At 31.0% G+C, this 14,908-nt stretch overlaps 2 protein-coding genes and 1 long non-coding RNA gene across 5 annotated transcripts; 2 read left to right on the top strand and 1 right to left on the bottom strand.

Moving 5' to 3' along the window:
• Positions 1-941: 941 nt before the first annotated feature.
• On the top strand, positions 942-3,354 carry LOC112274806 (uncharacterized). Of its 3 annotated transcripts, none has more exons than XM_024504576.3 (5): positions 942-1,160; positions 1,512-1,584; positions 1,760-1,837; positions 1,931-2,170; positions 3,175-3,354. In XM_024504576.3, the coding sequence occupies exons 1-5, from the start codon at positions 1,126-1,128 to the stop codon at positions 3,223-3,225; spliced, it is 477 nt and encodes a 158-aa protein (XP_024360344.1). In that variant the 5' UTR covers positions 942-1,125; the 3' UTR covers positions 3,226-3,354. The 3 variants fall into 3 exon arrangements, with proteins under 3 accessions (XP_024360344.1, XP_024360342.1, XP_024360343.1); XM_024504574.3 differs by lacking the exon at positions 3,175-3,354 and adding an exon at positions 2,272-2,832; XM_024504575.3 differs by lacking the exon at positions 3,175-3,354 and adding an exon at positions 2,252-2,832.
• A 7,202-nt stretch (positions 3,355-10,556) lies between these two features.
• On the top strand, positions 10,557-11,680 carry LOC112275136 (uncharacterized). Its single transcript, XM_024505197.3, has 2 exons — positions 10,557-11,124; positions 11,295-11,680. The coding sequence occupies exons 1-2, from the start codon at positions 10,585-10,587 to the stop codon at positions 11,502-11,504; spliced, it is 750 nt and encodes a 249-aa protein (XP_024360965.1). The 5' UTR covers positions 10,557-10,584; the 3' UTR covers positions 11,505-11,680.
• Positions 11,681-12,386: 706 nt separating this feature from the next.
• LOC149986612 (uncharacterized) lies at positions 12,387-14,111 on the bottom strand. The gene is made up of 2 exons (XR_016500083.1): positions 13,389-14,111; positions 12,387-13,076 (listed from the first exon to the last, which is right to left on the bottom strand). It is a non-coding gene; the product is annotated as an uncharacterized LOC149986612 (long non-coding RNA).
• Positions 14,112-14,908: the final 797 nt, after the last annotated feature.

Here is a 14,908-nt window from a genome sequence, read left to right as displayed (position 1 = left end):
AAAAAAGAATTTAAAAAATTAACAAGATTAAGAAATTACTAATTATAGACACATACATATATGGACACAAACATTATTTACATAAATAGACATATACATGTATTATAAATTCAAATCAGAATTTTTTCTTTACTTAAATTTTAAAAATTCAAAATAATTACAAAATATATTTTATAAATAAATAAACTTAAAATATTGGTTAGTTGTAAGTCTTTATTAATAAAAGGAAAACTTATTAATTTAGCACCATTGTCCCAAAATATATTTGTATTTATCTATAAAAATATAATTATACAGATATTTAAAATAAAATTTTCAATACAATAATAAACTACAAACCCAAAATTTTGAATATAAAATTAGTAGATTAGTGGTTTCCGAGTATTAATTAAAAAGTGCCTTTATTTTAAGTATGATAGTTTTTTTTATTGGAACAATATAATATTTACACCACATGTCTATTTTTAAACTTAATTATAGTTTGTATTCTAATTTTACAAATAATGCCACAATTCGACTTCTCTAATGTAACTAATATATTCCAATGATACATTAATCTAAAAAAATAGATAAATCATATTAGAAACTTAATAAATATAGAATTTATCTTGCATGCTAAAAAATAACTTCATACAAAAATTGAATAAAAAATCATATTATATAATGCCAAAGTATATCAAAATATTTTCATATATTATTTTTAATTAAAAAAATATTTCTTATAATAAAATTCAATGATTATTTATAATAAAACAAAGATTCTTCAAAATACATTAAAAATGGGGCGGCCAAGGGGATCACAATCTCAGCATCAGAAGTGGATGAATGAATCTGTCATGGATGAACACAGTCTACTTTTTTGGATGGATGCACTGCGACGGATGATGTTCGGAGCGGGGTTTATGAAGCAAGCAGCGACGCTTGGCGGTAGAAGCCAAGCTCGGGGTCGGATTTCGATGGACTCTGCCACTTGTTACTGCTGTTGCTCGCGCTTGGGAATCGATCATGTCAGATTTCGGAGCAGCAGGGGAGCTGTTATTCTAGTTAAATTGTGAAGGAAAACATCCTTTTATTTCACGGACCCGGCACTGGTAGGCTCCGCTCCGTGTTTAAACTTCGCGAGTCATGGAGCAGCAGGTTGCGCCTGCGGAATTGTTGAAGTGAGTGAATTTTTTATTAACCTATTCTCTGTTAATTGAAGTTAGGCGTAGAAGGAGTATGGTCGAACAGATCGAAACCTTTTAATCAGGTTTTGCAAAAGTGCTTCACAGAATTTTTGTAGAATTCATTTAGGGTGTTGACGGGAGAAAATCATAGTTTGACGGTTGTGGTGCAGCTGTACTGCATACGATTGGGTAAAATTCAGCTCACAAGACTGCGAATTGAAGGTTTCTGATTGGTTTGATGTGGTCAGGTTTAGGGTTTAAACGGGTTTTTTTTTATTGCATTTCTGTGATTTGGTTTATTATTGAGGTTTCAAGGTATTTGCTAATCAAGGTTGACGCATTCAGGTTTTTGCAGGCGGAAGCTGAGACGTTGCAACAATTGCAGGCCAAGATTTCAAATGAGCTTCATCATCTTCAGGTTCGTGTCAATCCTGACCTGGAAATGAGATGATTTTAGTCCGCTTCCATGGAGAGTTTGATTGAGATCTGTAACAATATCTACCAGTCAATCTTTTTGATATTCAGCATGTCCTTTGCCATGGACTTGAAATGCTTTACCCTAATTCGCCTATTGTTTCGGAAGGATGTAACAGGTTGAGGAGGAAGTATTTATCCGCACTCTTGACCGGCTCAACCAGAATGCAGCAAATAATCATAGCAGCTCCACGCAGGCAAGCCTTGAAATATTGATCTCGTTTCTCTTACATGCATTGTTCCTTTCTCGATGTGTTCGTACTTAAAGCATGCGAGTGGCATTTGAACAGGGAAGCAGTGGTGAAGGTACCACGACACGCCAGGCAGGAGTAGAGCTGCTAGATGCTTTACAGCAAGAATTAGCTTTAGCGATTCCTCCAGTATCCACATTGCCTGCAGATTCTGGTCCACAAACAGTACCAGTGCATCCGGTGACTTCGTTGCCTAAAGAATCCAACTCGCCAACATCACTGCAAGCGATTACTGCGACGGAAACGGTTGATGATAAGAACATGCCAGTAAAAACACAAGTAGGTTCCATGTTTGTTTTAAAAAATTGTATGACCATTTTCGTAGCCTGATGCATTGTAATTTCTTGGCTAATTTGGAAGATACTGATTGTGATAACCAGACAGCCGCTTCTTCTGATTTTGGCTTTGACGATGATGAATACGAGGAATATCAACTGCTGAACACGTTGGAATCTGGAGACGAGTAGGTGCAGCATAGCATCGGATAACATTGTCAGCTCCTGGTTTTTTTGCCTTCTAGAAGGGATGTGATAAGAATGTCTATAGACTCTTCTCTTGTGATGTGACAGAATTTTTCCCCAACTAGAGAAACCTATTTACTTTTCCTTGAGAATGTATGCCAGAAAGGAACCCTGCTCTTTATGGATTGCACATGGTTAATCGTTCCAATCGAGCAGAGCCTTTACTACTTCCTGTAGACAAGCCTGGTTTTACCCGGCAAGGGTTTTTCGGTTGTTGCATTACATAATTACCATCATGAATATATTGCAGGTATTACCAAATAGGTGGTAGGAAGTGTTGAGAAACAGCGATGTTGTGAAAAGCTGCGACTTGTATAAACTTAGTTTTGCGTTCTTGTGACGTTGATTTGTACTGTTTGTAGTGTTTGTAACAGTTGCAAAATAATGGTTACATGTTATGGAGTTTGACCTTTCTTTCTATTGAGCTTCTGATTTTGAAACTTTTTCTCATATTGTGAAAGCTGTATGTCGTATTTGCTATGATTTGATTTCGCCTACAAAATCATAGAATTCCGTGTGGTCGCAATTGATAAGTATGATGATGCGATTCAGTCCATGTTCTTCATGATCCTGTGCACAGAACACTTCCAGAAGGACCAAAATGTTGGGTAGTGGTAAATTCCTGCTTTTTTACCAGCTTATTTATCAATTCTGTAGTCTCAGCTGGCAAGGTAAAGCTGTAGCAAATGCTGTCATTTCATCACCGTTAAATTGTGGTTCTCTTTCGGTGTTTTCTTAGATTAGTCATCACACTGGGTGCAGGTGCAGGACGACTTGGAAGTGGTAAGTCTTCCTGTTGTGAAGACAGCCTGATGTAGAGTACAGTTTTCTTGGCGAACTATGCTAGTCGAGGTCTGCTCTGACATGTTTAGAAAGGGAGCAAATAAACTAGGGCTTCTTCGAATAAAGTGTAGATGACAAGAGAAATCCAATCGATGTGTGAGAAGCCAATTTCCCTCCAGGTGGTAAGAGGAGTCGGCAAATTTTTGGAGTGACGTGAAGAAGCCAGAAGATTAGGGTTTGGCCCTGCCTGGACGGAGAGTGTTGAATTTGCAGGTAGATTCAAGCAGTTTTTACGACAACTTAGGTCCGTTTAGAAGAGATGTAAGTAAAAGAGACAACTATATATATATATATATATATATATATAAATATATATATTAAAAAAATAAAATGGATTGTGCAAAATTTAAGTAGATAAATTCTTATGTTGTAAGGATTTGAAACAATAGTTGCTTGATGGGAAGAAATACATTAAGATCATGTGCAAATAGTGTCTTGGTTGATTTCATATTAGATATGATTGAAGCTATGTGGGATTTTTAATAAAAGTAAAAACTTATGATATTTGTAGTTAGAAAGAAATTGTGATAGCTGAAATAGATTTTTCGCAATGTCAAGTCTTTATTATTAATATTTTTTGGGTAGCTTATATATAAGTAATTTTATATTTGGCTATATGATCTAGCAACATTAGAAAAATGTCCACTATTCATGTACATGCATATTAATAGTGGTTTCTTTTATCTAAAAGTTGTCTAGAAATAATTTTCAAAAACTTTAATTATGTCATTTTATTAAACAACACATGAAATATGTACATTCTAATTTGATAATCCTAATATTGATTTTAAGGTATAGAACAAAGATATGTCATTTAGTTTTAAAATGATTTGATTTTTGACCTAGATAATCTTTAAAATATATTTAAATAAATTCATTGAAATTGTTTATAGATAGAACATAAGTTGAAAGAAGTTCTTGACTTAAGTCCAAAACACAAGTTTCAAACATATCAATCTTTTTTGGTTGTAAAATTTCATGGTTGGAAATTAAAAGAAATAAATATCAAGAATATAATAATTGGTGGATTAAAAACTTGGCCAATAAATTGGTGGATTAAAAACTTGGCCGATAAATTGGTGGATTAATGTTACAAACATTATTCTAAATTAATATATTTTGGTTTCTAATATTGATTCATTCTTCAAAGAGCTTGACAACATTCATAGGGTGAAATTTTCATTTATTTCCAATGTCAACCATAGAAGTATTGTTCCTAAGTCTATAAAAGAAGTCATGTTTATAGCCACATTTGGAAAAGATAATTAAAAAAAAGATAGCTAAGACAAAAATCATATTTTTATAACAATGATTACAATCAATTATTATATATGCTATTGAATTCAAAAACCTTATTTACAAAGTTGGTTGAAATGACAAATCATTTATTAATCAATTTGAATATGGAATTAAAAAACAATATCAAAGACTTATTAATGACTAGGCTAAAAGCACATTCATTGGAATAATTTATTACTTGAGCTACTGCATGTAATAATCAACTTTTTATCAAGAATAAAGATTTGGATAAAGACAAATAATTCAAGGTAATAATATAAAACTCCTAAATTTTTAGGAACATATTCATTAATACTCAAATCTATGCAAACTGATACAATACATTTCAAATCTTTCACTAAGTAAAAAAAAAAAAAAAAAAAAAAAAAAGACTCAACATCATTAAAAAGGATTGTACTTATATTGTGGAGAATCTAAGTACATTGCTCAACATTATACAAAGAATCAATGCAATCACAAAATGAAGAGCATGGTTGTCAAAGAGCAAGGAACATGGTTGTCAAAAAGCTTCTCGAGAAGATATAAGTTTTACACATAGCATCCTATCTTTTGATAATATCTTGTGGAAAAGCTTCATAGAAAAGATTCGACTTTATACATATTTTAATGTGATTAATAGGTTAAAAAATTAGTCAACAAGTTAGCCATGTATTGCATATGTTAGTGAGTTATGATATAAATTGGCCATATGACACATATGTAAGAAATTTATTTTGCAAGTTAGATATGCATCTTACAAATTGAACACATATTAGAGGTCCTATAGAATGTCATTATATATCTCTTAATTAAATAATATATATAGAGATAAGAGTGAAGTCTTATTCCTTCTTGTTAATATCTTTCATGTCCTTAGTCTTGTTTCTAAAGCTTCTAGTATTCTTGTCTTTTGCAGTAGCCATTTTAGTTTATAATTATATAACCTTTGAGTGATTTTTTATTTTTTTCAAGTGATACATTAATAAATTAATCTTTTTTTTCTTTATTTATTTTCTTAGCACCAATATATAGCTTATTATATAAAAAGTTGGCTATATTTAAGAAATATATTAATAAAAACTTAGCCATGGACTTTATATGCCAATTGAAATTTTTAATAAGAACTCTTATCTTATTTGTAAAGAAAAAAGATGGATTATTGCAGATGTATATAGATTATGAAAGCTTCAATAAAATCATCATCAAAAATAGATACTCTCTATTTTTTATATTAGAACTTTTTCATTAATTAAATTAAATAAAGATCTATAAAAAAAATAGATCTAAAAGGTACATATTATTTGATATATATTAAAAATAAATAAATAAATAAAATATTATATTTTAAACTAAGTATAAGCATCTTGAATATAATGTCATGCCTTTTAAATTCATGAATGCATCAACTAATTTTTTAATATATAATAAATGATGTTTTTTGAGATTTTTTAGAAGTTTTTTTTTTTTTTTTTTTTTTTTTTTTTTTAATGATATTTTAGCATAAGAACACAAAAAAAAAAAAAAAAAAAAAAAAAAAAACATGAAATTTATGTTTTTTATGTATTACAAAAAAATAGTGATGTAAAATTATATATCAAGATAGAGCAAGGTATATTTTATACAATTCAAGTTGACTTCTTAGGTTACATCATTTCAAATGATGGTCTTATAGTAGATTCTAAGAAAGTTCAAACTATCATAAATTGGAAGTTTTTAAGAATAATAAAAAATATCCAATATTTTTTAAGAATTATCAATTATTATTGAATCTTTATTAGGAACTTTGCTTAAGTTATAGTTCTACTTAAAAGTTTGACTTGTAAAAATAAACTTGAGTAGAAACTTAAGAATCATTTAAAACTTTGAAGAAAGTTTTTATTTTTGTACTAACCTTGTATTGTGTGAATTTTCAAGACACTAATTTATATAAATAAATATATCAAAAATTTCCTTGGATGTAGATTGTCACAAATGGAAATAGATGACAGACTTTACTCAACAGTTTTTTTTAAAAGTTATAATAACCAAGATCAACTACAAGATCCACAATGAAAAAATAAAAATAAAAAAATAAAAAAATAAACTTCTTGTAATTGTAAATATATTTCAAAAATGACACTGTTATTTTGAAGGTCCTTTTAGTCCAAAAATTTTATATACATATCACAAAAATATTTAATATTTCATATCAATATGTATTATAAATCATTGATATGCCAATTGAAGCATATCTTTATTAAGATTTAAATTCAAGATTATATATCAACTAAAAATAATAATATTTATCAAATACCTTTTTAGAAGTTCTTACCTTATATAAAAAGAAAGAAATGGAACTTATAATGAATAATAAAGTATTATTTTGAAACCTAATAAATTTCATCTTTGAGCTATAAAATTAACATTAATTCTTAATTCAACTTTTTTTAAGCAAGTTCAATCAAGTATGCCATTAAATCTTGTTATTCATGATATTAGAAATAATTTATTTAAATTTCATGATACTTTTAGATTTGAGTTCAAGAAAAATCTTCTCTATTTTTTGGAATGCTATATGTTCTAGAAGATGAAGCATAATTATGTATTCTTTAAACTTATCATAATTTTTTAATTATAATATATTTTGATACAAAAAGACTTTGTAGTTAATATTAAGAGATTTTTAGTCGCTTCAAATATAGAAAGCATTTAAAGGCTTTTTACAATCAAGTAATAATGTTCAAGATTAAAAACTTCTCATTATTACCTTATGGGCATTTCCAACTACTACATAAATAAAATAAAAAAATCATAGTCTTTTGTTTCTATAGATAGTATCAAAAATCTTCTCATTTCAAGTTCTTACGGCTTAATATTTGTAATAGTAGATTGTTTCATCAAGATGGCATATTTTTTACTATGCAAAAAAATTATCATAAGTGAAGAAGCAACTAATTTTTTTTTCAAAATATTTATTACTATTATCATTTACAAAAAAATATTATATTAGATAGAAGGGCTCAATTTGTATCAAGGTTTCAAAGAATTCCTTTTAAGATATTGAAGGTGAGCATAAAATTATTTTTAGCTTTTTATCTTTAAATATATAGACAAACATAATGGTTGAATCAAGTTTTAGAGCAATATATGAGATATAACATTAACTACCATGAAGATGATTGGAGAATTTTTTTGCCATTGGCAAAGTTTTTTTTATAATAATACAATGCATTTTTCTACTTAAAAAACATCTTTCTATGCTAATTATAAATATCATCTATAATTTGATGTTTTTGATATTTTAATAATTGATAATCAAACAACAAAAGGTTTAAAAAATTATTTATCAAAGCTACATAGAACAATTAAAGTACAATCAAAGAAAGCTCAAGAAGTATAAGATATCAATACAATTACTAATTGTAAAAAACAAGTTCAATTTCATATTAGCAATAGAGTATGGTTATTTTGTCATAATATAAAGACTAATTAATCTTATGACAAGTTCAATTATTGTAGACTTAGAGCATTTTTTGTTAATAAATATATTTATATAATCACATATAAATTATACCTAATAAAGACTATGAAGATCTATCATATCTTTCATATGTCTCTTCTTAAGTCACACAAGAGAATAGATATAGCAATAAGAAAAAAAATATATCATTTTATATATATAGAAATAGATAATGATAAAAAAATTAAAATTAAAGAATTTTTAGATCTAAGATCATTCCAAAATAGGTTAGAATATCTTATACATTGGCACAAATATGTTATTAATCAACACACATGGAGGCAAACAAAGAATCTTACAAATGCAATAAAAAATATTGATGGTTTTCATCAACAACACTGAATAAAACCAAGATAAAGAATCAAATAATTTTATGCTATAAAAAAAATGAGATCTAATAAATCTTACATTCTATCATCTTTCTTTGTTTGTGGTCTTTTTATATTTATAGTGTTAAAAAAATGAAGAATCAACAACTAATAAATCCAACTAAAGAACTATTATTTGTTAAGTTACTAATTGAAAACTTTACCAATAAGTTAGCTACATATTGCACATGTTAGTAACTTATGGTATAAGTTAGCCACGTGTTGCATATGTTGGTATCTTATGATACAAGTTGGCCATTTGGCACATATATAAAAAAACTTGTTTTGCAAGTTAGACATGTATCTAGTATGTTGAATACGTATTGAAGATCCTACAAAACATTGCTACAAAACTTCTAGTTGGATAGTATATATAGAGACAAGAATGAGGCCTTTTTTACTCTTATAAATGCCTTTTTTTTATTTATTTTTACTCTTATTTTAAGAGTCTCTAGTCTTCTTGACTTTGGCAATAGTCATTTTAGTTTTAATATTATACTAACTTTCAGTGATTATTTATTTTTCTCTAGAGGCATAAGTGTATTGAGTCTTTGATTCTCTGTAATTCATGTCTTTAATAAACAAACAACAAAAGCAATACAATATTAGAAAAAAAAAATACTTATAAATATAAAATTAATATATATATATATATATATATATATATACTATTTGATATAAAGATACTATGGTTTTGCATTATAATTTTTAATATAAAATAAAAATATTAAAATCATGTATATATATATATATTAGATTTGTTATAATATAAATATACATTGGTATTTAAAAAATCAAAGTTTATGTAAAGTACATACAAATATATCAAACTTTAAGTTAGTAGAATAATTAATTATAAATAGATACAAAATATAAAAGATTTTAATTTACTAGCTTTGTATTGAGTAGAATCTAATACAATAAAATTGTATTTGTTAAATATTAAAGATACATGCATAATAAAAACTATAGTAATTTGTAAAGATGTTAATTTTGTTTAGATAATTTGATGTATATATCAAAAAAATGTAATTAGAATAAAGTTACAAATTACTTTATTTTGGCTAATTATCAAATATCAATTGTGTTTTTTCTATATTAAAATATATCTAGATTTATTATTTAAAGATAATGATAAGAGCAAAGATCTTAAAACATTTTTTTAATATTTGCTTCATGATCAAAGATAAGGTGCATTATTTAATAACAAAGAATTTACAAACAAGTGTAAATTTAATAAACATGAAAATCTTTATAAAGCAAAAAGGCAAATAAGTAATATTGTTCTATATAAGAGATAATAGTTTGATTTTTTTTATTTCAAAATATATTTTATTGTATTCAAAAGAAGAATTTGTACTTGAGGTTTCAAAATGTTGGAATTTTATTAATTAATTTGTATATTATTTAGAGCTTGAAAGAGTTTTTAGATTCTTTAGGTGATAGTAGATGTGTTTATTAGAGCTTTGGTTTCAAGAATATTAAATAACTAGATGCATGCAACAATCACTTGTGGCTTTAGATTTTTTACTTTCTATGATGTAAAAAAATAAGATCTAAAAGACTCTAAGAACAAGATTTTTATTGTTAAATACATAGATGGAAAATGGCTTTCAATAATTAAAAGTTGAAAATAGAATTTAATATTTGTATTTTTAAATCAAAGACATAATACAAAAGATTTTAGATTAAATTAGTTTATTAATCGTAAATAATTAATAATTAATACTATCAAACAAAATAAATCAATATTATTACTTATTTTACTAAATTAAGCCAAATAAGCTTATAAAAATATTAATATCTATAAATTTATTTTAAAATAAATAAAAATAATTTAAATATCGAATATAATATGAAATAAAAAAATATTAGGTTTGAACCTTGAACATCAAAAGAAGCTACATTAATCCACTATATCTATTACAAAGAAGATTTTGTAAATGTTTGGAAGATACATTTTAATAAAAATTGCTTCTACTTTATATGAATTATGTATATCATGCTTCCCAAAGATAGTTCTTTACTAATTTTGAGACTACTCTTAACCTAAATACATTTTAGATAAGACAATAAGAATTATTAATAAATTAGCTACAAGTCTCAAATGATGGAAGACTCACAATTGTATTTATAAAAAGAATCGAGAGTCAGCCTGCGTTTATAGGCGATGTGGAGAATCAGATGACCGGTGTTGCTGCAAGCGTGCATAATGAAGCAGGCAGTTCTCAGAGCGGCACCGGTGGAGCCCAACAGCCACTGCCACCGACAAGTATAACTCTAGAGGAGTTAGGAGACATAAACCGCCGATGGATGGAGGATGCTAAAGCTAAACGGCAATTGCCACGGAGTTCGATGTCTCTTCAGGAGTTAAAAGTCAAAAACCGTCTGTTGATCAAGGAGAACCCCAACAAGCTTTTCCGCGAATCTTACTACATGTGGAAGGAGACCGACGATTTCTTCGTCGTCAGAGCTGAGAAGAAGAACCAGAAAATCGGCTCTCTGTATAATGAGATTTATCAGTTGATAGGGTTTTTCAGTGTCTTCCAGGGCGTGATCCTCATTGCATGTGCACAGTCAAACTTATTGACCTGTCACAACTGGTGGACGACTTTTTTTCTGAGCTTACTTGCGTCTCTGGTGACCATCTTCGGGGTGATTCAAAAATTTAGGACTATTTTGACCTTGAAGGAGACCATACAAACCGAAGATGACAGTCGTAAGGTATTTCAGCTCCTTTACCTCTGCTCTACTCCGCCTTCGTCGACTGTGTTATGATGGATTCCTTTTCCAAAATTGCGAATGAAATTCGGATATGCATACAATTCCAATGTCGGAGTTTCGTCGGCTTTGTCGAATCGTGCAAGAATGATTTCGCTATTTGGTGTTTGTAGGATTGTATACGGTTTAGTAAACGGCTGTTGGAGAAGCGAGAAGCGTTTTGCTTCAAACGGGATGCCTCAGAGGAGCCAGAAAAGCCTCCTCAGTCGCGTAAGTGGCCTGCCATAGGTGTCATCGTTTTACTTTTTTTATTTGGGGGTTTTATCTTACTTTCAATTTATAAAATACTCTGTGATCCGGGCAAGCTTACCCCAAAAAAATAGCTGTATAATCAAAACCATTCTATCGCTAGAAGACAGGCTTTGGATTCTGCAGGAGGGTGGATTTGGTGTGATAAATTACTCCATGTCTTCGTGCTCACTCACCGTGACACCTACAATATGTATTGGAATTCATATTAGCTCGACCATTGGTTAATATCATAATGAATCTTGCACAAGGTATAGTGTCGCATTCTGTAGTGTAAAGAAAGTTCTCAGATTTGTGTTGAGTTCTAAATCCGGTGTCCTCATTGTAATTGAAGCTTTGAAGGGGCAGTGAAACTTTTGCGGTTTTCCAAGTGCTGCGTGAAAGATACATTTTCGCTCTGATTGGGATGACCTTTTCTTCTGTGAGTGGGTTCGTTATTGCTTAGCATTGGAGGATGCCAGTATTCTCTTTCACATCGATACGTTTTATATCAGCTGCATTACAGTGGTTGAGTTTCTTGCAAAGACATATCAAACAAAAAACGCAAGCATTGTAGAATGTCGAGCCCTGAGATTGCACGATCATAGCTCGGTGAAAGAAGGTGAAATGCAAACGTGCGTGGTGATGGTGAAGATTTCAATCTTGTCATACACATCTGCTCCCTGCTGTCCAAATCCCACAACGATGCTCGCTGTTTTAATTAGTACCCCAAAGGATGGATGGCAGTGTGTATTGCTACACGAACTCGCTCTAATCGCATCTGAATACTGTTTGGCCAAGTTGAAATGGGAACTTGTCGTGAATTGTCGAAGCAAATCAACAATCCATGCGTTTACTGTCACTGAAGATGTTCCCTGAGCTGCAGTCATTAAAGACTGTAAAACAAGCTCACCTTGACAGAGTTTCGTGCATGCTCTGCTATGGAAGACTTGCTGGTAGATAAATCTGCGAAGATATGAAGAGTGCGATGTACAACCAGTGCACCTCGAGCCACTCGGTTCACTTGAGGATTTACCTCACAAAATCCCACATCGAAACCTCCAGAGACTATAGTTTCCGAAAGTCATCGCATCAGCAAAAGGGGAAACTGAAAAGTCCTCTCGTGCTGCATGCAGGAGAGAATCTATCTTACTGGCAAGAGAAATTGAAACTCAGTGAACTAGCCGGTATTTTGCAAAGACCTTGAATATTGTCAATATCAGCCAATGGACTTAACACAGTGCCACGTAAGCTGAACTGCACCTGATTTTGATTCATCTGCCTCCTGAAAGCATATGTGACTATGGTATCAGAATGTCGGGATGCTTGAGCCAATAGATTCAAGGCTCGTCAAAATGAACACGTACTCGCTAATTCAGCTTCCTTCTGCTCCTTGCCATCTGCCTCTTTCCTTTGTTACACATGACAAATAAACAGGACAGTAAAACACGCTCAAACAAGGTGAGCCAAAGAACGACACTCAAAGTAATTCCGAAACACCAATGCAGGTGCCCACACTTTACTGTTGATCAAGTAGAAGGCAATGCTTCTTATACAAAATTAGTTTACCCCGATGACAGGTTGATACTTAGTCACTGGTGTGCATACCCGGGAATATAAGTTGATACATAGTCGCAGGGATGTAACGTCCAACATCCTGTGCTAAGCTGTTGACACAACGATCTGCGTTAGTTCAATTACTTGTGGTTCGGTAGGACTGCAATTCGCTAGCGGACCTTCAGTAATACCTACCTTCCACGAGAGTTGCTTGAATAAGAATATACACTCAAACATCAACAGCATAAATCAATCATAGCGTGCAGAGGAAGACAATGGCAAAGTCTCTTTATCTAAAGCATCTACATAATCACTTTTATCGTATCCATGAGGATCAAAGAGTTGAGGGTCGAAACAGCTGCCAATTTGATCAATACTGCCATACACAACTGCAAGCTGAAAGTAGTCTGGATTCCGATAACCTTTTCTTCTCCGCAAATCCTCGTTGAAACTTTTTCCCTCTTTTTTGATCTTCAAGAACTTCGCAAATTTAGACTTCAAGGCTTCCGAGCATGGTGTGGATGGCGAGTGTGGCCAAAAATCAGCAAGAGCAACTGCCTCTGCGGCAGGAGCTGGTGCTTCCTCACCATTGTTACTTTGTTCTTCCACCTCAGAAACTGTGTGTCTCTTCTCTCCAGTTTCCATTCAGGTCATCGTTGTCCGGATCTGAGTCGTCGTAAGATCCATTCTCATCAACAACTGACGGACCAGCAACCTCTTCCGACACATCGCCACCCAACCTTTCATCCACCTTGAGATCCACTCCTAGCCCCTCAGCACGCGCATAGTCTGCAATGCTTCCAACTGCATCCACTAGGCCACCATCCAGGTCATCGTTGTCCGGATCTGAGTCGTCGCAAGCGTGGAGCAAGGCAATGGATTCCGCCATCACAAAATATTCCCTACCGCCTAAACTCTCACGGACCAACTTTTAGGAAACCAAATAGGACCTAATCGTGGAAGAGAGTGCCCCTGGAATGTACCGCAATTCAATTCCATCCTACCCAATTCAACGACACGCAAGGATACCCTTCAAATTCACACATCATCCAGCTGGATTGCGCCGTTCGACGCAACATCGGTTTCCACTAGTTACCGCTCCCCTCGAAGGAAACGGTCTGCGAGGCGCCACTACACTCAAGCGCCTTCATTCTGTGGTATGGTCTGGTCTGTTCTATTTTTGTGAAAGGGAAGAGGTGTCCCTATGCTGGATTCCATGAGGCAAGTGGGGATGTAATAGGTGAGTGCAGCGCGATGCTAATTGGTTGAAACCAGCTTCTACCACAAAAACAAGTCAATATTATATAGTGAATCCATCAAAAAATATATATATGAATGAATTTATTGAATTCAAGCGTTGTGTAGCAATAAACAACTTCAATTTTGAATTTAACTATATCTTACGGTTTATCTTGTGGACAATGTTGAATATCAACATTGGAATGCTTAAGGCATCTAGTTGTGACAGGTCTGTAATTATCTTAAAGTTGAACTTAAAATCCAAAAAAAATGCATATAGTGTTTAAAAACATTTTTTTAATAGTCTCATATAACTTAAGCAAACTCCCAAATATCTTAAATATACCCTATCAACCTTAGAAAAATCCTACATAGATCTTATTACACTCTAATCAACTCCAAATAAACCTTAAATAATCCTTAATAACTTTTATAAAATCCTAAAAAAATTCTAAGTAAATCTAATTAAATCTTGATAAATCCAAATAAAATATTTATTAATCCTAATCATATTTAAAACAAATTCTAACTATTCTAATTAAATTTTTAAGAAATCCTAAGTAAATCCTAATCAAATTCTAATTAAATTCTAATCAATCATATTCAAAAGTTCTAGTATATTTATAACCTTGATAATTATTGAATCAATTATTGATCTTAATTCAAATCTTATAGTCTTTTCAATTTCTTAGTTAAAAACAAA

This window comes from Physcomitrium patens, chromosome 22 (assembly GCF_059467195.1).
Source record: "Physcomitrium patens ecotype Gransden chromosome 22, ASM5946719v1, whole genome shotgun sequence".
NCBI classification, from domain to species: domain Eukaryota; kingdom Viridiplantae; phylum Streptophyta; class Bryopsida; order Funariales; family Funariaceae; genus Physcomitrium; species Physcomitrium patens.
The sequence above is the reverse complement of the archived record's forward strand: the minus strand, read 5'-3'. Positions and strand labels throughout refer to the sequence as shown.